The sequence below is a fragment of the Schistocerca serialis genome, chromosome 2 (genome assembly GCF_023864345.2).
Source record: "Schistocerca serialis cubense isolate TAMUIC-IGC-003099 chromosome 2, iqSchSeri2.2, whole genome shotgun sequence".
NCBI lineage: Eukaryota > Metazoa > Arthropoda > Insecta > Orthoptera > Acrididae > Schistocerca > Schistocerca serialis.
The window spans coordinates 648,897,476-648,923,722 of record NC_064639.1 but is presented as its reverse complement, the minus strand read 5'-3'; the positions used below and the strand labels follow the sequence as shown (position 1 = coordinate 648,923,722).

General features: G+C 41.9%; 1 protein-coding gene across 1 annotated transcript in view; it reads right to left on the bottom strand.

The window, feature by feature from the left end:
- Nucleotides 1–25,854, bottom strand: part of LOC126456308 (juvenile hormone esterase-like) — an 84,188-nt gene extending 58,334 nt beyond the window's left edge. The window contains exons 1-2 of the mRNA XM_050092059.1: nt 25,708–25,854; nt 615–774 (exon numbers count right to left, since the gene is read on the bottom strand). Coding sequence (XP_049948016.1) covers nt 615–774; nt 25,708–25,854 — 307 coding nt within the window. The remainder of the gene's footprint in view (nt 1–614; nt 775–25,707) is intronic.
- Between the last annotated feature and the right edge of the window lie 393 nt (nt 25,855–26,247).

The window sequence follows — 26,247 nt, the reverse complement described above, 5'->3', positions numbered from 1 at the left end:
TGATAATTGATAACATGCACATAAACAACATCTCACTATAAAACCTAACAAAACAAAATTAAATACATACTACGCATACTCGCAGACACACACACATACACAAATACACACACACACACACACACACACACACAAACACAAACACAAAAGCGCGCGCACTCGCAAACAAATATAATCCTTTACCACAGGCATCCCATAAATACAACACTACACAAAACAAACATAATACATGGTACAAAGGCGCATGAGCAGTTCATGCACTGTGCCGACACGAATTCTCAGTGAATTAGGGAGAATAATATTTCCACAAAAAAAAAAAACAGCACAAATGTAAAACAACAGCAACATTTAGAGGAAGTAATGAAATATATGTACTGAGCAACAAAATGCCGAAGCGGAAATCACTTGTAGCTTATAGGTACTATGGTACAATATGCAAGTTAGAAGTGCTGTATTAAGAGTAAACTCTACGACGTTGAGGACAAAGGTGAGAATTCAATAAATGAAGTTGGAAGGCGTCTGGTAAAATGTAAATCGCATTTACTCATTTCCCGATAAACACACATAACCCAAAAACCAAAACAAAGTGTGTTATGACTAGCACATAAACTTACCAAGCACTCCAAGACGATAGTTGAACGTCACTAACAGAACATCATGTTCCATGAGATAATCCGGCCCATACAGCTCTGTATTCCCAGAACCTAACAAAAATGCTCCTCCATGGATCCACACCATAACGGGGATGAGTTGTGCATTTTCTCCTGTTGGAAGCTGAAACGTAAATGAAGGACATAGTTACTGAAAAACAAGCAGTGCTTAATAAGCAAGAAAAATATGATTACATTTTCAATTGAACAATGGTAATTTGCATGCACGTGTTAAATAACTTCATTCTTTCAAAACTTTATGCTTATAGACAGTGGAAGCTGCTGTGTGTTGCTTGAAATAGACATTAACTTTTATTTACTAAATTGGTTTTCTGTTGGTGTACAGAATTTCGTGTCATTATTATTTTATCAGTAAGTACAACAGACTATAGAAAGTAATGAGAAAGTGTGGACCAATGTCATGTGACTCCCTCAAAAACGAACTTGCTGTTGATAATTTGTTTATATACAGCTTCTACCCATAATTTCATAAATCATTCTAAAATTATCTGATTGACTGAATAACATCACAAATCCTCTCTTATTACCTTACAAGTACCTCTAATAACAGGTTATTTTTTACAAGAAAAAGGCAAAAGATAGTGGACAACCTGAAGACTTTCTAAAACAGTTCCTCGTAGAAACCTTCATAGATTTCTGCGACAAATTATTCGCACCTTGTATGGAACTGATGTACATGATCAGAAAGGAATGTGATTAAAAATATTACTTGCTAAATATCGCTTCACAGGTTTAAAACCATTCACGTAAAGTACTATGTTTGTTGTAAAGACTTAACGTAAAAGAATTGGGAATTTAACATCTTGTTAGTATCGAAGTCATTAGGGGCGGGTGGGGCAACAGCGGAGTTAGTGTAATCAGCGAAAAGGGATTGCTGGTCATCTTGTTGATGAAGCCAGTCCTTTGAATGACGCCACGTAATATTGGCACGAACATTGGCACGAAGATCACTATGCCGCTGAGGGAAATGGCAGATAATGACGAAGATGGTTTGAGGGCTGCTTTTCCTGAATACCTGTCCATCACCTTAACCACAGGTGGAGGACTGTAGTGGGAAGCATAAATGCAATGTATTGTAGCTATACCACTTATCCGATTCTTTTACATGTTATTCTGCACTGTACTGTAACATGTATTAGGGTATCTTGAGGGTCCATTACAATATGGGCCAGTGGAAAAAATGATTTCTGAAATGTGTCTGCACGAGCAGTAATTAGTATAATATTATCTTTCCCTCCCTGCATGAAGGAAGGAAGATTTAGACTACAACGTTCCACTGACAGCGAGGTTATTTAGAGACCCCAGTACAAGCTCAGGTGGAGGTGAGTGGGGAAGGGTATCAGCCGAGCGCCTTACAAAGAAGCAGTGGCTGCTCGTGAAAAATTTTATCAACGTGCTACAACGTGGTGGGTTGGGCCCTTTTGACTACAAGGGCAATAATCGTAAATAAATTGAGTCATTAAAATTGCATATATATTTAATTTTTATAATCAATACTTTAACACTCACTTCGTAGGAAGTATTATTATTATTATTATTATTATTATTATTAAGCATTACAATCCATGAAGGCTTTTTGCTGCAGAATGGACAATGTTGAACCACTTTGCTCTGTCTTTACAAGTAATTTGCCACTGTCTGTCATGTCCTAGTTTTCTGAGATCGTCTTGAATATTGTCCAAGTATCTCATGCGTGGGCGTCCAAGAGGTCGTCTTCCGGTGGGAATCTCTTCAGTCACTTTCTTGATGGTCCTGTTTGGTGGTGCTCTGATGACATGCCCTATCCACTTCAGTCTTTTGGCTTTAATTTTGGCCACTATATCGGAGTCTTTATATAATTTGTAAAATTCATTGTTATTTAGCAATCTCCATTCATCACTGATCCTATCTCTTATGGGTCCAAATATTTTTCTCAAAATTTTTCGTTCAAATACTCTTAATCTGTTTTCCTCTTTTTTTGTGAGAGTCCAGGTTTCAGATCCATAGGTGAGTACTGGTATAATCAATGATTTGTATACTTGTAGTTTGGTGTTCCTAGAAATTAACTTGCTTTTGAAAACTGTCAAGAGACTATAGTAGCATTTGTTAGCCTTCTGAATTCGTGATTCTATTTCAATTTTTATGGAGTTGTCAGAGGTTACTATTGTACCAAGGTAATTAAATTCATTTGTCTTTGTGAAAGCTGTGTTATTAATTTGCAGTACATTATTATTTGATGGATAGCGGGATAAGATAAAGTACATTGTTTTGTCTGTATTCAGCTGGAGGCCTGTGCCATTTGTGGCTTTAATTAATTGTGCTGTAAGAAGCTTCAAATCATTCTCACTGTCAGATAATAATGCAATGTCATCAGCGTATGCTACAATGTTAATTTTGCTTTCCAGTTGTGCTCCAATTTGTAGTAGCTTTACTTTTTGGATTATTCTATTGATTACTATGTTAAAAAGAACTGGTGAGAGTGAATCCCCTTGTTTGACTCCAGTTTTAACCTCAAAGTCTTCAGAAAGTTTGCTAGCTACTTTTATTTTGTATTTTGAGTTTAAAGTGCAAGATTTTATTAAATTTATCAATTTGTTAGGGATGCCAATCTGCCTCATGCACTTCCATAAATATTCCCTGTTGATACTGTCAAAAGCTTTTTTAAAATCAATGAAAAGCATATGTACATTTTGATTGAATTCATATTTCTTTTCACCCAACATCCTTAGGACATATATATTGTCAATAGTCGATCTGTTAGGTCTAAATCCACATTGGGCATCATCTAGGGAGTCTTCAACGTAAGGGCTTATCCTTGCTAACAGTATATTTGTCAGAATTTTATATGTTGTGTTTAGTAACGCAATTCCTCTGTAGTTTGAACAATTTGTTGGGTCCCCCTTCTTGTATATAGGGCACACAACTACTTCTTTCCAATCATGTGGGACCTGTTCCTGCTTCCAGATGTTGGTGATGATTTTGTGTAAGCAGTTTACAAAAGGAAATTTACTGAGCTTCCATATATCTGTGTCTATACCATCACTTCCAGGAGCTTTATGTCTCTTCAGCTTCTTGATGCTTTCTTTAATTTCTGCTAAGCTGGGCTCTTCGTCCGATGGGTCAGCAGTAAGATATTCATTGTCATCCTCCTGAGAGACGCTTATAGTTGGAGCATTTAGTAACTCATTAAAATATTCCTTCCATCTGTTAGCAATGTCACTTCTTTCTGTTAGCAAGGAGCCATCTGGGTCTGTTATGAACTGTCCATAATTTTTTATATTCCCACTTTTAAACATATTTATGCTCTTGAAAAATCCTCTGGAGTCTGTGGTACGGTCATTCTCAGCTCTTTTTAATTTGTAATTCATAAAATCCCTTTTCTTTTTCCTAAAGAGTTTCCTGGCAAGTTTCTGTTTCTCTTCAAAAATAAGTTTGTTTTGTGTTATTGGTTTTTGTAGGAATTTTTCCCTTGCTAATTTTCTATCTTCGATAGCGTTCGAGCACTCGGCATCAAACCAGGGGTTCTTAGTTGTAGTAAAATGTCCCAAAACTGAGGTAGTTGCTCGTGTGATATTTTCTTTCAGAGCGTTCCAGGCTTGATTAGTATCATCATTGTTAATTTTACTTTCCACTTCAGGTTTGTGTGTTTCTAATTCTCCAATGTACTGGTTGAGAATGTTTGGGTTTTTCAGTTTCATTGTATTAAACCTAGGAACACCATTTAATTTAGACCATTTATGTCTTGAGAGTGAGATCTTGAACTTGGCTTTTACAAGAAAGTGATCCGAATCACAGTCTGCTCCCCTTTGACTTCTGATATCATGTATGCATTTATGATGTTGTTTTTCGATTAATACATGATCAATTTGATTTTTTGTGATGCCATCTCTTGAAGCCCATGTTTGTTTATGTATATCTTTATGTGCAAAATATGTACTTTTGATCAACATGTTTTTGGAAGTGGCAAAGCTAATAAGTTTTGTTCCGTTTTCATTACTCTGCTGATGTAGACTATGAGGTCCAATTGTAGGTTTATAATGATTTTCATGTCCTAACTTGGCATTGAAATCTCCTAGAATTATTTTAATTGAATTTTTCGAGAATGTATCATATACCTGTTCCAATTTGTTGTAAAATTCTTCTTTAATATTGTCCTCTTTATCCTCTGTTGGAGCATGGCAATTTATAACATTTAAAGTCTTATATTTGCATTGAATCGTAATGTGAGATATCCTTTCATTCACTGCCTCGTAGGAAGTACCAGAAACTAATTATATGTGGTGACTTCAATATTAATTTCGGATATCATTGTGCAAGAAAAAGGAAGTTGGCAGATCTAAATTCATCTGATCTGATGCAAACTGTGTTTTTTCCAACTAGGGTGCAGGGGAACAGTAGCACTGCCATAGACAATATTTTTATTCATTCTTCATTACTAGATGGCCATTCTGTTAGCAAAAGTGTCAATGACCTTTAAGACCATGACGCACAAATTTTAACACTAAAAGGCTTCAAACCAAAGTCATATTTAATTACAAACTATGTAGGAAAGTTAATCCAACAGCAACAGAGAGTTTTTTAAAACTTTTCAAGGAACAAGAGTGGCCGGAAGTTTATAGTGCCGATAACACAGATGATAAATACAATGCTTTCCATAACACATTTCTCATGCTCTTTGAGAGTTGTTTTCCATTAGAACATTCTAAACGGGGTACTAGCAGTAATGGGCAGCCTGGGTGGTTGACTAGTGGGATAAGGATATAATGTACAACAAAGCGGGAATTATATCAAAATGTTAGAAGTAGTCACAATCGACCTACAGTAGCCCATTACGAACAGTATATTAAGATGCTTAAAAATGTTATTAGGAAGGCAAAGAGTAAGTGATATGCAAATAGAATAGCTAATTCACAGGATAAAATTAAAATCATATGGTCAGTTGTGAAGGAAGTGTCTGGTCAGCAACCCAAGGTCGACGATATAAAGTCTGTTCGCAGTAAAAGTATTTCTGTTACTGATAAATCAGATATGTGTACAGTATTTGACAATCATTTTCTGAGGATTGCTGGTGAATTAAATAAAAATTTAGTTTCTACAGGAAATCATATAACTTTCTTGGCAAATGCCTTTCCGAGATTGATGTCTGAAATACGCTACAGACAAGAGGGAGATCGAGTCAATTATTAAATCACTGAAGACTAAGGACTCTCATGGTTATGATGGAGTGTCTAGCAGAATATTAAAGTACTGTGCTGCACATGTTAGCCCAGTATTTAGCCATATTTTAAGAATGGTCTGTTTTCTGAGCGGTTAAGGTACTCAGTAGTAAAGCCGCTTTATAAAAAGGGAGAAAGGGATAATGTAGATAATTTTAGAACTATTTCTATGTCATCAGTGTTTGCAAAAGTTATTGAAAAGGCTGTGTATGTAAGGATAATTGATCATTTTATATCATACGATATGCTATCAAATGTACAGTTCGGCTTGAGAAGTCGTTTAACAACTGAAAATACTATATTCCCTTTTCTCTGTGAGGTACCGGATAGGCTAAACAAAAAGTTTCGAACGCTTGTCGTATTTTTTTATTTAACTAAGGCATTTGATTGCGTTGATCACAGAATACTGCTCCAGAAGTTGGACCATTATGGAATACAGGGAGTAGCTCACAACAGGCAGCAAAAGGTCATTATTCACAATGTTGATAACGGCTGTGATGTGGGATCTGAGTGGGGTACTGTCAAGTGGGGGGTGCCCCAGGGATCAGTATTGGGGACGCTCCTGATCCTTATTTATATAAATGATATGCCCTCTAGCATTACAGGTAACTCTAAAATATTTATGTTTGCTGATGACACTACCTTGGTAGTGAAGGATGTTTTGTGCAACATTGGCTCTGTTTCGAATAGTGCAGTACATGACCTCAGTTGTAGAAAATAAACTAACGTTAAATCACAGTAAGACTCACTTTTTACAGTTTCCAACACACATTTCAGCAAAACCTGACCTTTTAATTTCACAGATCGGGCATATGATTAGTGAAACTGAACAGTTCAAATTTCTAGGTTTTCTAGTAGATAGTAAGCTGTCTTGGAAAGCCCACGTTCAGGAACTTGTTCAAAGACTTAATACACCATTTTTACTATTCGAACTGTATCAAAAGTGAATGAAACTTCTACACGAAAATTAGTCTAATTTGCTTATTTTAATTCGCTTATGTCGTATGGAATTATTTCTTGGGGTAACTCTCATATTCTACAAGGATATTTTTGGCTCAGAAAATGACGGTTCGGGCAATAAGTGATGTGAGTTCACGAACCTCTTGTCGACCTTCACGAGTCTGGGTCTTTTGACATTGGCCTCTCAATATGTATATTCCTTATTGTCGTTTCTTGTTACCAATATTAGTTTATTTCCAAAAATAAGCAGCTTTCATTCGGTTAATACTCTGCAGAAATCAAACCTCCATTTGGATCGGACTTCCTTACCTATTGTACATAAAGGTGTGCAGTATACTGCTGCATCCACTTTCAATGATCTGCCACTCGAATTCAAAAATCTTAGCAGTAATCCACGCGCTTTCAAATGGAAACTGAAGAGTTTCCTCATGGGTCATTCCTTCTATTCTGTCGAGGAGTTCCTTGAAAAATGAAGCTGATTCTTATTGTACTGCTGATAGCGTTTACTTAAACTTATGGACTGACATTTTTCAGGTTCACGAACATTTATTTTTATCTGTTATTACACTACAGGCGATTAGAATTGCTAAACCACGAAGATGATGTGCTACAGACACGAAATCTAACCAACAGGAAGAAGATGCTGTGATATGCAAATGATTAGCATATCTGAACATTCACACAAGGTAGGCGCCGGTGGCAATACCTACAACGTCCTGACAAGAGGAAAGTTTCCAACCGATTTCTCATACACAGACAGCAGTTGACCTGCGTTGCCTAGTGAAACGTTGGTGTGATGCCTCATGTAAGGAGGAGAAATGCGTACCATCACGTTTCCGACATTGATAATGGTCGGATTGTAGCCCATCGCGATTGCGGTTTATCGTATCGCGACATTGCTGCTCGCGTTGGTGGAGATCCAATGACTGTTAGCAGAATATGGAATCGGTGGGTTCAGGAGGGTAATAGGGAACGTCGTGCTGGATCCCAACGGCCTCGTATTACTAGCAGTCGAGATGACAGGCATCTTACCCGCATGCCTGTAACGGATCGTGCAGCCACGTCTCGAGCCCTGAGTCAACAGATGGGGACGTTTGCAAGACAACAACCATCTGCACGAACAGTTCGACGACGTTTGCAGCAGCATGGACTATCAACTCGGAGACCATGGCCGCGGTTACCCTTGAAGCTGATTCACAGGCAGGAGCGCCTGCGATGGTGTGCTCAATAATGAACCTGGGTGCACGAATGCAAAAAGGCATTTTTTCGGATGAATCCAGGTTCTGTTTACAGCATCACGATGGTCGCATCCGTTTTTGGCGACATCGCGGTGAACGCACATTGGAAGCGTGTATTCGTCATCGCCATACTGGCTTATCACCCTGCGTGATGGTATGGGGTGGCATTGGTTACATGTCTCGGTCATCTCTTGTTCGCATTGACTGCTCTTTGAACAGTGGACGTTACATTTCAGATGTGTTACGACCCGTGGCTCTACCCTTTATTCGATCCCTGCGAAACCGTATATTTCAGCAGGATAATACACGACCGGATGTTGCAGGTCCTGTACGGGCCTTTCTGGATACAGAAAATGTTCCACTGCTGCCCTGGCCAGCACATTCTCCAGATCTCTCACCAAGTGAAAACGTCTGGTCAATGGTGGCCGAGCAACTGGCTCGTCACAATACGCCAGTCACTACTCTTAATGAACTGTGGTATCGTGTTGAAGCTGCATGGGCAGCTGTACCTGTACACGCCATCCAAGCTCTGTTTGACTCAATACCCAGCCGTATCAAGGCCGTTTTTACGGCCGGAGGTGGTTGTTCTGGGTACTGATTTCTCAGGATCTCGGCACTGAAATTGCGTGAAAATGTAATCACGTGCCAGTTCTAGTATATTATGTTTGACCAATGAATAACCGTTTATTGATTGGCGACTCCATATTGTCTTGTGCACTACGACCAGATAACAGGTATACTTGAATAAAGAGACAGCATTGGTCGTATATTTTTTATTTTTTATTTTTTAATACTACCAATGCTGTCTCTTTTTCCAAGAATACCCGTTTATCATCTGCATTTCTTCTTAGTGTATCACTTTTAATAGCCTGTGGTTTACCTTTGTATTGTAATTTCATGTGGTGACACGTCCCATGACCTTGGAGATTTGCTCCCCAATTTGGTCCTACGGAACTTGACGTATAAATAAAAATAAATAAAACCACTAGATTGGCGGAAGGGGTCAAAATTACCCCTGACATACTTTTCTCGTTCAGTGTCATATCCAATAAATTTCCTTCATTACTGAAATTATATGACTTTCTAATTTTTTCTCGTCTTTTTGAATATGATTTAGTATTTACAAAATGTTTTAATTTTCTTCGCCGGCCGGTATGGCCTAGCGATTCCAGGCGTTTCAGTCTGGAACCGCTACGGTCGCAGGTTCGAATCCTGCCTCGGGCATGGATGTGTGTGATGTTCTTAGGTTAGTTAGGTTTAAGTAGTTCTAAGTTATGTGGGAATGATGACCTCAGATATTACGTCCCATAGTGCTCAGAGCCATTTGAACCATTTGAATCATATACCTAGAACGGCGGAAGGGATCAATTTCACCCCACTGGGATTTATCTTTTGAACATATGCAAATTATCTAACAATACAATGGCAACAGTGAGCAGTAACGCAGAACAGTTGCTGCTCAATGTTGCAACTTGGCACGCGTACATTCCAGTCTGCCACAGCTTATGTTGTGTCACTCAGGCAGTCTTTGTCCGTGAAACACGTTTTCGAACATGTATGGTCAGTAGTGGATTTTCAGATGAAGAAGTGTTACATCTCTTGCAGAATTCCGAAGTTGAATCGGAATTGACTTCACTGATGAATATGATGATTATGTACCTGTCACAAGTGAAGATGAAGACATTCTGAACGTCGGGCGATTAGTGGAAGAGGATTCAGATGCCGATATATGTCAGTCATCACCTCTTTCACCACAGCAGGTACAGTTGTTAGCGTCTACAAAGATGATTGCGGGGGATGGAACCGTGCGGGAGATTGGAAATTATTCATCTTCTTGAAGGCGGTCAGCTGGGAATGTTCTCAATGAGAGAGGAGGCCCCACTACTAATGCTTGCCAACGAGTAGACAGATCTGTCATCAGTGCCTTCCGTCTTACTTCTGATGAAGACATACACAGAATCAAATGCTCTAAAAGTACTGAAAAACAATGACTGGACTGTGTCACTTGAGGAACTGGAGAAACTGATAGCCATAATTAATGTTCGGGGTCTATTGTGCACAAAATGTATGTCTCAGGCTGATCTCTGGTCGTACTCTAGCGGGCCTACTTTTCTTAAGGTCATTATGCAAAGGGACAGATTTCAGGAGCTCCTCAGATTTATCCATTTTGATGAAAAAACAACACGGGATGAGCGCCTGGCAGCCAACAAATTCGCTCTTGTATCTGAAATTTGGGGAAAGTTCATTGAAAATAGTATTCGCGCTTCCTGGCCTGGTGAAAATATAACCATTGACGAGCAACTATTACCAAACAAAGCAAGATGCAGCTTTACTCAACTCATCTCCAACAAACCGTACAATTATGGTCTCAAATTCTGGTTGGTTGTGGAGGAACGACAAAGTATATACGTAATGCTTTCCCATACCTCGGCAAAGAGGACAACATTGACAGAAACAACCACTTGCAGAGTATGTCGTTCTGCGTCTCATGGAGCCATTTGTAAATCAAGGAAGAAATGTGACCACAGACAACTTCTTTACATCTTTTCAAGTTGCTAAAAAACTCAAAGAAAAGAAAACATTTGTTGGTACAATGAACAAGATCCGCCGAGAAAGCCCCGATGAAGTAAGGAAGCCTAATGCTGTAAAACACTCCACCACAATACTACACAATAGAGCAACAAAGACTGCTCCTTGACTGTATACCAAGGAAAGAAGACTAAGAAAGTTCTTTTGAGTACGATGCATGCTGAACTAGCAATAAGAAAGGAAGGAATGAAAAAACCTGAAACCGTAACATTTTACAATGCAACAAATAATAGGGTGGGCATGGTTGAACAAATGATATGTTAATATCCTACGAAGGTTGCATGTAGAAGATGGTCAATGCATGTATTCTAGAACATACTGGACATGGCGGCAATAAATGCATGGATCACCTATAGCGTGGTAACGAACATGAAAATGGAAAGGAAGAAGTTCATACTTCAACTGGCAAAGGAACTCAAGGAAACGAAAGAGCAAGAACATAAGGCAGAGGAAGAGGATATGGGACTGAAATCACCTACAAAGCGGAGGATGTACCAAAACAGCCTCTGCAAAGGCAACAAGACCAGCGAAAATTGTGTAAAGTGCCACAAAGCCGTGTGAGGAAAATGTGCACGTACAACAGAAATCACATGTGCTAAGTGCGTCTAGAAGCGTCAACCGACTTGAATGAAAATGAATACAGAAGTGTCTGTAAATCACATTTGAGAGTAAAATGGCCTAAATATACTGAAGGTCCCTCCCATGAACCATGGACCTTCTCGTTGGTGGGGAGGCTTGGGTGCCTCAGCGATACAGATGGCCGTACCGTAGGTGCAACCACAACGGAGTGGTATCTGTTGAGAGGCCAGACAAATGTGTGGTTCCTGAAGAGGGGCAGCAGCCTTTTCAGTAGTTGCAGGGGCAACAGTCTGAATGATTGACTGATCTCGCCTTGTAACGTTAACCAAAACGGCCTTGCTGTGCTGGTACTGGGAACAGCTGAAAGCAAGGGGAAACTACAGCTGTAATTTTTCCCGAGGGCATGCAGCTTTACTGTATGGTTAAATGATGATGGCGTCCTCTTGGGTAATATATTCCGGAGGTAAAGTAGTCCCCCATTCGGATATCCGGGCTGGGACTACTCAGGAGGACGTCGTTATCAGGAGAAAGAAAACGGCATTCTACGGATCGGAGCGTGTAATGTCAGATCCCTTAATCGGGCGGGTAGGTTAGAAAATTTTAAAAGGGAAATGGATAGGTTAAAGTTAGATACAGTGGGATTTAGTGAAGTCCGGTTGCAGGAGGAACAAGACTTCTGGTCAGGTGAATACAGGGGTATAAATATAAAATTAAATAGCGGTAATGTACGAGTTAGTTTAATAATGAATAAAAAATAGTAATGCGGGTAAGATACTACAAATATCATAGTGAACGCATCATTGTGCACAAGATAGATACTAAGTCCACGCCTACCACAGTAGTACAAGTTTATAAGCCAGCTAGCTCCGCAGATGATGAAGAGATTTATGAAATGTATGATGAGATAGATTGTGAAGGGAGACGAAAATTTAATAATCATGGGTGACCGTAATTTGAAAGTAGGAAAAGGAAGAGAAGGAAACGTAGTAGGTGAATATGGAATGGGGCTAAGGAATAAAAGAGGAAGCCGCCTGGTAGAATTTTGCATAGTGCATACCTTAATCATAGCTAACACTTGGTTCAAGAATCATAAAAGAAGGTTGTATACATGGAAGAAGCCTGGAGATACTGACAAGTTTCAGATAGATTATATAATGGTAAGACAGAGATTTAGGAATCAGGTTTTAAATTGTAAGACATTTCCAGGGGCACATGTCGACTCTGACCACAATCAATTGGTGATAAACTGTAGATAAAAACTGAAGAAACTGCAAAATAGTGGGAATTTGAGGAGATAGGACCTGGATAAACTGACAAAACCAGAGGTTGTAGATAGTTTCAGGGAGAGCATTAGGGAACGACTGACAAGAATGGGGGAAAGAAATACAGTAGAAGTATGGCTAGCTTTGAGAGATGAAATAGTGAAAGCAGCAGAGGATGAAGTAGGTAAATAGGCAAGGGCTAATAGAAATCCTTGGCTAACAGACGAAATAATGAATCTAATTGATGAAAGGAAAAAATAAAAAAATGCAGTAAATGCAGCAGGCAAAAAGGAATACAAACGTCTCAAAAATGTGATCGACAGGAAGTGCAAAATGGCTAAGCAGGGACGGATAGAGGACAAATGTAAGGATGTAGAGGCATATATCACTAGGGGTAAGACAGATTGCCAACAGAAAAATTAAAGAGACTTTTGGAGAAAAGAGAACCACTTGCAGGAATCTCAAGAGCTCCGATGGAAACACAGTTCTAAGCAAAGAAGGGAAAGCAGAAAGGTGGAAGTAGTTATAGAGGGTCTATACAAGGGCGATGTTCTTGAGGGCAATATTATGGAAAAGGAAGAGGGTGCAGATGAAGATGAAATGGGAGGTATGATACCGAGTGATGAGTTTGACAGAGCACTGAAAGACCTAAAGTCGAAACAAGGCCCAGGGAGTAGACAACATTCCATTAGAACTACTGATAGTCTTGGGGGATCCAGCCCTGACAAAACTCTACCAACTGGTGAGCAAGATGTATGAGACAGGCGTAATACCCTCAGACTTCAAGAAGAATGTAATAATTCCAATTCCAAAGAAAGCAGGTATTGACAGATGTGAAAATGACAGAATTATCAGTTTAATAAGTCACGGCAGCAAAATACTGACACGAATTCTTTACAGACGAATGGAAAAACTGGTAGAAGCCGTTCTCGGGGAAGATCAGTTTGGATTCCGTCGAAATGTTGGAACACGTGAGGCAATACTGACCTTACGCCTTATCTTAGAAGAAAGATTAAGGAAAGACAAACCTATGTTTCTAGCATTTGTAGACTTAGAGAAGGCTTTTGACAATGTTGACTGGAATACTCTCTTTCAGGGGTAAAATACAGGGAGCGAAAGGCTATTTACAATTGTACAGAAAGCAGATGGCAGTTATAAGAGTCATGGGGCATGAAAGGGTAGCAGTGGTTGGGAAGGGAGTGAGACAGGGTTGTAGCCTCTCCCCAATGTTATTCAATCTATATATTGAGCAAGCAGTAAAGGAAACAAAAAAATTCGGAGTAGGTATCCATGGAGAAGAAATAAAAAGTTTGAGGTTCGCCGATGACATTGTAATTCTGTCAGAGACAGCAAAGGACTTGGAAGAGCAGTTGAACGGAATGGACAGTGTCTTGAAAGGAAGATATAAGATGAACATCAACAAAAGCAGAACGAGGATAATGGAATGTAGTGGAATTAAGTCGGATGATGCTGAGGGAATTAGATTATGAAATGAGACACTTAAAGTAGTAAAGGAGTTTTGCTATTTGGGAAGCAAAATAACTGATGATGGTCGAAGTAGAGATGATATAAAATGTAGACTGGCAATGGCAAGGAACGCGTTTTTGAAGAAGAGGAATTTGTTAACATCGAGTATAGGTTTAAGTATCAAGAAGTCGTTTCTGAAAGTATTTGTATGGAATGTAGCCATGTATGGAAGTGAAACATGGACGATAAACAGTTTGGACAAGAAGAGAATAGAAGCTTTCGAAATGTTGTGCTACAGAAGAATGCTGAAGATTAGATGGGTTGATCACATAACTAATGAGGAGGTATTGAATAGACTAGGGAAGAGGAGGAGTTTGTGGCACAACTTGATAAGAAGCAGGGACCGGTTGGCAGGACACGTTCTGAGGCATCAAGGGATCACAAATTTAGCATTGGAGGGCAGCGTGGAAGGTAAAAATCGTATACGGAGACCAAGAGATGAGTACACTAAGCAGATTCAGAAGGATGTAGGTTGCAGTAAGTACTCGGAGATGAAGAAGCTTGCACAGGACAGAGTAGCATGGGAGCTGCATCAAACCAGTCTCAGGACTGAAGACCACAACAACAACAAGATACTAAATGTGTCTAGAAGGTTTATGATTAGTTAATAAATTAAAATCTATAGTTAAGAATCTTGTTAGCAGTAGCAACAAAAAAATTTGTATGATACATTGTTGTCAAAATAAATTAGTAGTTATAATTTATAATTGTAAATAATTGTTGTGATTACTTGAAATAAAGAATGGATTAACAAACACTAGAAAAGGCACTTGTTTAAGTCAAATATGAAAATATTTTATGTGGGGTCAAAATGACCCCTTTCCACCGTTTTAGGGATGTCAGAATCTACGTCGTTCTAGTGTTAAAAAAATGAAAAGAATTATAACAGCGGGGATCGAATAAGAGTCGACGAATAGCCAGTCATTGTGTTAGATTACTCGGGCATAGCGTGGTTACATTGGCTGCTTAAAAATCCCTCAAACTCTACACTTGGACAACACGCATATTCATAGAAGTACAGTGACCTAGTGTTGTGAGCAACGTAGCACTGATCGTGCAGAAGGGATGATGTCACATCAGAGTTAGAGCTGACGTTCCTGCCGGGGAGCACGCGCTCTGTGTTTGTCTAATTGCTTCGGCATTTTTTCGCGTGCTAGTGTCGCCGTTGATCAGAATGGCCAATACTTACATAAAACTGACACTGAAATTCGGTTTCAACAGTGCATTTGCTCGATCAAAAGCTCTGGAAGTAGAACGTTTTCTCAGATACAAAGTATATTTCCCTAGTAACGAACTGGTTGACACACACTCTTCCATAGTCAACAGTGTTGTGTATGTCAATCTACTCAACGACGCAATCTGCGACAGGACACTAGAGACTAAAAACGGGCTCAGTTTCTGCCACTCATATAGTAACGAGGGTGCCTTGGAAATAGGACATAGAATTTCCGAACTCGTTTTTGAACTGCCAGCGGAAGAGATGGTGTGTGCACTTCGCCTGTATGGACCACAGCATGAACATGGTGCTGTGAAATGGGCTCAGTTCAGCACGTAATTCATCGTAAAGGAGATGCGTCAGGCCCGCATAACTTTAAATAAACATGCACCGTCTTATTTACACATTGGAGGATGCAGATCCGTCATCATTTACGACGGACAGCCGAAGACGTGCTCGGGATGCAGTAAAGAAGATCATGTGCGCTCCGAATGTCCACAGGAGGGTAGCACATCTACCACCTGCAGTCTCGATCTCTCACCTTTGTTGACATATGTGGCAACGAGCAGGAACGATGCCGCCAGATTGCTGCCTCTGATGGTCCCTTGCAACGCTCTGCAGTTAACTTATGCACTACAGAGGAAAGAAGAGTCTCCCACGCCCATTACAGCCCCCTTCTGCCACCACAGCTTTGTCGACGGACGACGAAATGCCGATGGAGACATATACGTTGACACCATGATAATGCCTAAGGCAGCGTTCGTGCCAGACCATCGGGACTCTACCATCGTCTGACGCGGAAGCGCACTCATGTAAACAACGATTGCAGAAGAAGCGCGAGAGGAGACGGAGCACATCGATTGATGACCGCGCGACACACTCCCGGGCAGATGATGTCCCACTTGAGGTAGATGATAACAGAAGCCGTGGGAACATGCACCCTATTCCCAGACGCTTGACCAGACACTGATGCGCCCTTGTCAAAAGTGGATCAGTCTGATGTTCGTTGAGGTAAGAACGCTCCCCTGCCACTCCAGCGCCAACACCGACGTTGACCCTCTCGAGGATGCTAGCAGCTGAAACCACCCACAACCCATGATGACGAAGATCCTCCGACTGAAGTTCTGCTAGCGCCTCGGCGGCCTGTGATTAATAAATTTCTGAAACTACCTGGCAGATTGAAACTGTGTGCCGGACCGAGACTCGAACTCGGGACCTTTGCCTTTCGCGGCCAAGTGCTCTACCAACTGAGCTACCCGAGCACGACTTACGCCCCGTCCTCACAGCTTTACTTCTGCCCGTACCTCGTCTCCTACCTTCCAAACTTTACAGAAGCTCTCTTGCGAACCTTGCAGGACTACCACTCCTGAAAGAAAGGATGTTGCGGAGACATGGCTTAGAAAAGGTCCCGAGTTCGAGTCTCGGTCCGACACAGAATTTTAATCTGCCAGGAAGTTTCATATCAGCGCACACTCCGCTGCAGAGTGACAATCTCATTCTGGAATAAATTTCTTTTGAAGTGGAGAAAGACATCGGCATGTACACTGCAGAAAATATCGAACCATCACATACATTTATTGCAATGAGTGTCCGTACGCCTGCAGACCCGCCACAGGTTTTCCAGATTGAGTCTATCAATCTCGACACCATCGGTTCAAGAGTGAAGTTTCAATTGATGCATCATATGCCACATTTGTCAGATGTGGACATTGCAGTTATGCAAGAAGTTATTTTGGAGACCTTCCGGACTTCTAGGGATATGCTTGGCACGTTTTCCTGCCGATGATGGCGGTAGCAGTAAGGCCATACTGGTGCGAGAAGGCATAGAATTAACGACTTGACGTATTTATCGCCGACCGGAGGTTTGGCGATAATCACACAAAGTATATGGATTTTAAACATCTATGCCCGCTCTGGCACGGACAAGAGTCACCAGCAGATCCGCTGCTATTCAGAGGGTTTCACGCCTCTCTTCCTGCGACGCTATGACAACAGCATCCTTAGTGGAGACTTAAGTAGGGTGCTTCACCAGAAAGATCAGAACTCCAATTACACCACACGTCCCGAACTCCGTCTGTTATTGCAAGAACTACGTCTTTTAGACACTTGGGAAAGGGTGCATGGCGACCGTCCAGAATGCACATGCATCACGAGTCACTCTGGGAGTCGCTTCGCTCGCATTTATATCTCTCTTGATCTAGCGGCAATGACGTTGGTAGCAGGAAAATGGCATTTGGCTTTTCCGACCATAGCGCATACATCTGCACTGTCTCGCTCCGTCATCAGAAGCTATGGAGGAGTCACGGATGCTGGAAAATGAACATAGTTCACTTTGAGGAGCCGGATTGTCGTCGACTCATGGGCTACCTGTGAAGATCGAGTGCTAAAAGCTAGTTATGTTTCACAAGAACGATATTTCCTGAATCGGTGTTGGCTATTTGTCAATAAATCGTTTTCTTTCGAGGTAATTCGTAATATTTGAAGTCTGCATATGTTTGAAAATCCGACTGCAATCGACGTTAGAGATACCGGCCTGTAATTCAGTGGGTCAATACTATTTCCGTTCTTTGGTACTGATGTCAGGTGTGGTACTTTGCAGTCTTTAGGTACGGATCTACCGACGACTGTCCGGTGGTATATGATTGCGAATAGGGAGCTATTGCCTCAGCATACTGCGAAAGGAACCTGATTGTCATACAAACTGAACCGGAAGTATTACCTTTATTGAGTGATTTAAGCTGATTCACTATAGTGACGATATCTACATCTAAGTTACTCATGGCGACAGTAGCTTTTCATCCGAAATATTGATTATTTAGTTCGTCTTGTTTGGTGTCTTACACCCTTTGTAATACGACCATTCGTTGTTCGTCGTTCACTCTTATTAATCAATCCTGGCTGTTGTATATATTGTATATGACCCGTCTCTCCTTATAGATTACCCCTACTTTTCACATAATTTCGAACATCTTGCACCATATTGAATTGTCGGTGCCCTTTCCTGGTCGACAGATCCTATGAACGTGTATTGTGTTTTCTTTAGTCTTGCTTCCATTATTAACTGCAAAGTCAGAATTGCCTCTCTCGTGCCTTTACCTTTGATAAAGCCAAATTAAACGTCATATAGCGCATCCTCCAATTTCTTTTCCATTCTTCTGTATATTAACATTGGAAGCAACTTGGATGCGCGATAATTCTTGCTCTTGTCAGCTCTTGCCGTCTTCCGAATTGTGTGGATGATGCTTTTCTGAAAGTCAGATGGTATGTCACCAGACTCATACATTCTACACACAAATGTGAAAAATCGTTTTGTTGCCATTTCCCACAAAATTCTGACGGAATGTTATTTACCTCCTCTGCCTTATTTGACCTCAATTCCTCCAAAGATCTTATTCTAACATTGGATCCCCTATCTCTTCTAAATCCACTCTTGTTTCGTTTTCTATAACATCAGATATATCTTCCCCCTCATAGGGGCTTTCAATGTATTCTTTCCACCTATCCGCTTTCTCCTCCATATTTAACAGTGGAATTCTCGTTGCACTCTTAATATTACCACCCTTGCCTTTAATGTCACCAAAGGCTCTTTTGACTTTCCTGCATGCTGAGCTTGTCCTTCCGACAGTCATTTCTTTTTCGATGTATTCACATTTTTCCTAGAGCCATGCCGTCTTAGCTTCCCTGCACATCCTATTTATTTCATTCCTCAGCACTTGTATTTCTGTATTCCTGAGTTTCCTGGAATATGTTTGTACTTACTCCTTTCATCAATCATCTGAAGTATTTCTTCTGTTACCCATGGTTTCTTCGCAGCTACCTTCTTTGTACCCTTTTTAGAGATGTCCATTCCTCTTCAACTGTACTGCCTACTGCGCTATTCCTTATTGCTGTATCTATAGCCTTAGAGAACTTCAAGCGTATCCCGTCATTCCCTAGTACTTCCGTATCCAACTTCTTTACGTATTGATTCTTCCTGACTAATGTCTTCAACTTCAGCCTATTCTTCATCACTACTATATTGTGATCTGAGCCTTACAATCCAGTGTCTGATTTAGGAATCTCTGTCTGATCATGATGTAATCTAACCGAAATCTTCCCGTATCACCCGGCCTTTTCCAAGCATATCTCCTCTTGTAATTCTTGAGCAGGGTATTCTCTATTACTAACTGAAACTTGTTACAGAACTCAGTTAGTCTTTCTCTTCTCTCATTTCTTGCCCTAAACCCATATTATCTTGAAACCTTTTCTTCTACTCGTTCCCCTACAACTGCAGTCCAGTCCCCCATGACTATTAGATTTTCATCCCCCTTTACATACTTCATTACCCTTTGAATATCCTCGTACACTTCCTCTATCTCTTCATCTTCAGCTTGCGACCTCGGCATGTATAACTGAACTATCGTTGCCGGTATTGGTGTGTTGTCGATTCTGATAAGAACGACCCTGTCACTGAACTGTTCACAGTAACACACCCCCTGCTCCACCTTCCTATCCGTGAAGAATCCTACTCCCGTTACACCGTTTTCTGCTCCTGTTGATATTACCCTACACTCGCCTGACCAGAAATCCTTGTCTAAAAAGTAATAGAGAAGATCGACACTGAAGTTTCCGAATGACTTTTATGTCACGAAATAAGAACGATTCTTTTTCAACAGGAAGCTTCATGACAATAAAATACGTGTTAATTACCATATATTTGACGATTTTCATACTTAAAGTTAACTCAAAAAAAAATGGAACGAAAGGAAGTAATGACCGAAACCAGATACTTACTGGCAACTACCAGTCTCGAACACTACTGCTATTTTTCGTCTTTATGCATTTTACGATTCAACTATGTTTACAAATTTTCATCGGCGGCAAATCGAATCCAGTCGTTCCACTTTGGTGACGATCAGTTCACCACAGGGCCACACTGTAAGTCGCACTCTGAAAACTTCAAAATTTTAAATTCAATTTTCTCTCGAATTTATGAGAGTGCCTTGTCGTCTCCTTGTAAGTCAAATGAGTTACTACAGATTACATGCGTAATTACATTCAGTGGGCAAACACAAAGATAACAGGATAGCATATAATAGTTATACTGAGTGGGGAAACGCAAAGAGAGTAGAATAAGGACACCTCACTACACAACCTCTACGAACTTCATTTTACACATAGACTGGCTGAGTCCCCGGCATTGTCTGAGTGTTTATTCATTGCAATTCTATTAGCCCATCTCATCCTTCCCCACTCTATTTGTCCATTCTTTCGTCTTCCTATCTGTCTATCTCCTTCTCTCCCTTTTCTGTCCACCTCGTGCTTCATCCTTCACTGTCCCTCTGCTCGTCCCCAATCTCTCTGCCCATCTGCTCCTCCTCAATCTTTCTGTGCATCTGCTCCTTCCCTAGTCATTCCGTCTCATCTGTCCCACGTCTGAGTCCATCTCCTCCTGCCCCTCTACATCCTTTTTACTCCCTTTATCTCTACCTCCCACTTCACTCTGTCCATTTCCTCCTATCCCTGTTCTCTCCTACAATTTTTCAGTCCATCTCCCCTTCCCTTTTCCGTTTATTTGCTCCTACCAGTCTACCCATCTCCACCTCCAGCTTTTCTCAATCTCCTCCTTCTCCTTGCCTCTGTTCATCTCCTCCTCTTTCGTTTCTATGTCCATTTCCTACTCGAACCGCTCTCTGTCCATCTCCTCTGCTTCCATTTCTGTGTCCATTTCCCCATTCCTCTGACTGTGTCCATCTCCTATTCCCTCATATCTGTGACCTTACCTTCCTTCCCTCTCTCTGTCCATGGACAGAGTCAGTCTCTTTCCTCAATCTGTCAATTTTTGTTTTCTTGCCCCCTCCTCTCTCCACGTTATCACCTCCACCTAAATTGCTGGTTGCTGATTCTTACTCCTTCAGTATTTGTTTCCTGATGGTAATATGTAAACAACGTTTGGCTGAGCATTCCACCCGCAGCTTTGCCGAAGTATGCATATCTCACATATATTTGACATATATTTAAACTGTTACGCCTATTTTTCACCTTATCTGTAGCGAATTTCGTCCTGTAGTTTGGAATACACACATTTCAATCCCTATGTCGTCACGTCTCCTGAACAGTGTGCCGTATAATGATACTGAACCGTTGCGCCAACGATAGGTCGTGCTCACAGTCTATAGTAGAGCGTCATTGGTATGTGAGGGTGTGGTTAGCGCGGAAATCGTAGGCGACAGGCCAGTGACTGTAGGACTGGGGAAGTGAAACGGTTCGCTCGTGGTGAGGCGTCCGAGCAGAAACCTGGCGGCGAGGGCGAGTATTGCGCCATCATTTGATGGCAGGTATAATTTTGGTAGTTAACAGTCACCGGTTCTGAGTGTAGCAACAATACCAGTAAGAGACACCCAGGTAGGCTCCTGTATTGCCAACCATTAATACCTCGGTTGTGGCCGACTGGAAACCTTTGGATGTTTTGTACTGAGGGTAGGAGCGTGGTGAGTGCTTCAGCAACTGACCGGACCAGTAGAGGAGGGAGAGAGGGGGGGGGGGAGGGGGCGCCGGACCGTCGTTGCTATGTTGAAAATGTTTGTCGGCTCCACAATATCCTTTCTGGATCTTTGAACAGATACGTCTGGTGCGCTTCCTATTTGGTTTATCAGATGCGTGTGACCGTAGCTATAATTGCCACTTCATGCAGCAGTATTTTAATGTTTAGTTCGGCATTTTTCCGGTTGATAGGGGTTCACATCTGCATCCGTATAAGAGTCTGTTGATATCGCTTCTTTCTCTAGGCTCAATTTGGATTCCTCATTTAATGCTCCTAATGTGTTATTTGTGAAGTTCGGTCTCAACTTCCTAGTTGGCTCCTGTAAGGCGTCGGATATGTGGCGGCGCGTATTTATACAGGGCGATTTTTTTTTTTTTTTTTTTTTTTGTACGGTTTACAAACTCTAGGGACTGATCGATGAGAGGATACGGAACAAAAAAGGTGTAATTCACTTATGTCCGGAAATGACTGGTTTCCATGCTATAGGTCAATTATTCAATCATACTTTGTTACAGAGTCTGCGGTGTAACACGCGCTGTAGCACGCAGGCACAGTTACGGCACGCATGGTTTCCTTCTAGAGAGTGGCACGTTTTGTCATGCGTCACGCCCTAGTGCCCTCTCCTCGCATAGTAATTTGTAATGTTGTGTCCGGTTCAATTCTCTTGCTGACTCACCTTGTAGTGGGTGTGATACTGCGTTGTACACAATGATTCCGTATTCGAATCGAGAGCTTGCCGACGCGGTGTCTACTTACGGAAAGGCAAATGGAAACTGGCGCCTGGCAGCAAGGTTGTATCAGGAGACCTAGCCACGCCAACAACCACAGCATTCAATATTTGCAGTAGTGTTTCACCGTTTATCTAAGACAGGGTCGTTTCAGGAAGCAGGAAATCATGAAGGACGTATCTGAAATGTTCGTACACCAGACTTGGTAAAAATGTGATTAACACAGTGAAAGGCGGCAGCTATGTCAGTAGCCGGCCGCGGTGGCCGAGTGGTTCTAGGCGCTCAGTCCGGAACCGCACGACTGCTACGGTCGCAGGTTCGAATCCTGCCTCGGGCATGGATGTGTGTGATGTCCTTAGGTTAGTTAGGTTTAAGTAGTTCTAAGTTCTAGGGGACTGATGACCACAGATGTTAAGTCCCATAGTGCTCAGAGCCATTTTTGAAGCTATGTCAGTACCAGGAAGTTCGTCCGCCAACACAGCGTAATCCAGACGACCGTGTGGACAATTCTCCACTACAATTGTTACTACCCTTATCACTTACAGCATGTGCAGAGTTACTAGCGATAGACTTCCCATAACAAAATTAGTTTTGTAACTGGTTTAATCACCAGGAAACCACGATTCCGCGATTTGTGTCATCCATCCAAGTCGCAGATCAGACCACCTCACCTCTACCAAAGTGATATCTTCAACATTCATAACAGTCATCTACGGAATAATATGCAGAACCCCCGTGGTATAGTGACAGCGCATCATCATCATCATCGGTGTGGTCGGAAACTGTGGGCCGAGATAACTGATGACCTATTTTGGGACTAGCTTTCTTCCACGTCACCTAACAAGCAGGGAGCTATCGGCATTTCTAGCGGCTGACTTTGCCTCTCCCTCTGGAAGATATGCCATTCATTATTCGAAGGGTTATGTGGCTGCTGCGTGATGGTGCTCCACCAACTTCGCCGTTAACGTGCGGACGCATCTCAATCGTGTCGTCCCCAGTTGATGAATCGGACGAGCTGGTCCAGTTGCATTTGGCAATAAGGGTAACGACATTCCTCTCAACAGCGAGTAGTTCGCCTTCCGTAATGTTTGCACATGCATTGACAATGCGCTGACGCATGTTGTTAGGCGTTGTCGGTGGATCACGATAGCAAATATCCTTCAACTTTCCCCACAGAAATAAATCCAGGGTCGTCAGATCCGGTGAACGTGCGGGCCAAGGTATGGTGCTTCGACGACCAATCCACCTGTCATGCTATTCAATACCGCTTCAACCGCACGGGAGCTATATGCCGGACATCCATCATGTTGCAAGTACATCGCCATTCTGTCATGCCGTGAAACATCTTGTAGTAACATAGGTAGAACATTACGTAGGAAATCAGCATACACTGCACCCTTTAGATTGCCATCGATAAAATGGGGGCCAATTATCCTTTCTCCCATAATGCCGCACCATACATTAACCCGCCAAGGTCGCTGATATTTCACTTGCCGCAGCCATCATGTATTTTCCGTTGCGCAGTAGTGAATATTATGCCGGTTTACGTTACCGCTGTTGGTGAATGACTCTTCGTCGCTAGATGCAACGCGTGCAAAAAATTTGTCATCGGCCCATAATTTCTCTTGTGCTCAGTGGCAGAACTGTACATGACGTTCAAAGTCGTCACCATGCAATTCCTGGTGCATAGAAATATGGTACGGGTACAATCGATGTTGATGTAGCATTCTCAACACCGACGTTATTGAGATTCCCGATGCTCGTGCAATTTGTCTGCTACTGATGCGATGATTAGCCGCGACAGCAGCTAAAACACCTATTTGGGCATCATCATTTGTAGCAGGATGTGGTTGACGTTTCCCATGTGGCTGAACACCTCCTTTTCCCTTAAATAACGTAACTATCCAGCGAACGGTCCGGACACGTGGATGATGTCGGCCAGGATACCGAGCAGCATACATTGCACAGGCCCGATGGGAATTTTGATCACAATAGTCATACATCAACACGATATGGGCATTTTCCGCAATTGGTAAACGGTCCATTTTAACACGGGTAATGTATCACGAAGCAAATACCGTCCGCACTGGCGGAATGTTACGTGATACCACGTACTTATACGTTTGTGACTATTACAGCGCCATCTATCACAAAGCGAAAAAAGTGATCCAGCTAAAACATTCATATATCTCTACGTACTATACGAATATGTAATAAAAATGGGGGTTCCTATTTTTAAAAAAACGCAGTTGATATCCGTTTGACCAATGGCAGCGCCATCTAGCGGGCCAATCATAGCGCAATCTGGTTTCCCCCTTCAAGCTAGCAGTGCTCTGCCAGCAATCAATACGTTTTCTTAATCGTAAACAAGCTCACCAATATCGGTCGCAAAATATAAATGTCGTAACTATCTTTTGACCTATTTTCGAAAACAAAGGAAGAGCCTTTAGTTTCAAATGGTTCTAATGGCTCTGAGCACTATGGGACTTAACAGCTGTGGTCATCGGTCCCCTAGAACTTAGAACGATTTAAACTAACCTAAGGACATCGCACACATCGATGCCCGAGGTAGGATTCGAACCTGCGACCGTAGCGGTCGCGCAGTTCCAGGCTGAAGCGCCTAGAACCGCTTGGCCACTCCGGCCGGCCTTCTAGTTTCGACCGACGTAATAGATGACTGAGTTGGTTCGTTGAGCAAGACTACCTTCAATTCCTTCATCACACTATCGTTTTGCTACTTGAATATCTGTGGCTGCCCTACTCGGCGGTATTCCTCGCAGTAGAAGAAAGTTTCATTGTCACTATTTGCTAAGGGAGGAAGACATGGTGGTCTGAAGTTCCTCAAAAGCAATTTTACGCCCTTATCTTAAATTAATATTTCGGGGACTGAGAGTATAACGCACTCTGTTGTGATCCATCCATCGGGTGTGTAAGTTGGGTGCGACTACCGATCAAGACTACTGACTACACACGCAGTTATCATAGTCACCTACTCGCTCGTACTTCAGACGTGAGCCTCACAGTTCACAAGGATGTTGAGCCTTTGTGCGACTGTTTTACTTACCGCTAGGGTTCTCTCAGTCAGCAGTGCCACATTTTTCCCTACTTTTTGCGCTGTGCGTTTCCATTTGTCTTGAAAGACCACAATATCAACCTCAAGCTCAATTCAGTGTTTCCTTGTACGACACAACTTTGATTATAGGAAGTGTTTCGAATGACCTTGAACCTGAGCGGCCCGACCGGTGGCTTGGCATAAGGGATACCCTGGAAGCTGCAGTAGGTTCTGCCGGAGGGTGTCTTGAGCCTGCGGCCTCTGAGCGCACCCTGGGGGATGCTGACGGTCACCGCGCTGCCCATCCGTTCCATGTTGAGCCACGCTGACTCGCAGAATGACGGGCAGCCGTCTCACTGCTTTAATACCAGCGACGATAAGCGCAGAGCAAGGTGTCAGGAGCCAATCTAAGCACTCTGATATCAAACGTGTGACGCATCACTGCACACGGCTTACATCTCAGAGGTACATTTTCCTCCTTATCAAAGTAATATCTGAACCGGATCTTCAGCTGTGTTGGATAGTGGACCCGGATGCTTCACCTGGCTCCTACAGCCTCTACTGTTTGTAGCAGCTGTGGAGTCTTGGTCATATGATGGTTCAAGATTATCCGAAAAGTTTTGAAGCGACGAACACTTGTCATTTGATGAAGTCGTTCAATTGTCAGTTGTTCAAAGTAGAACAAACTGTTACAATTTATCGATATA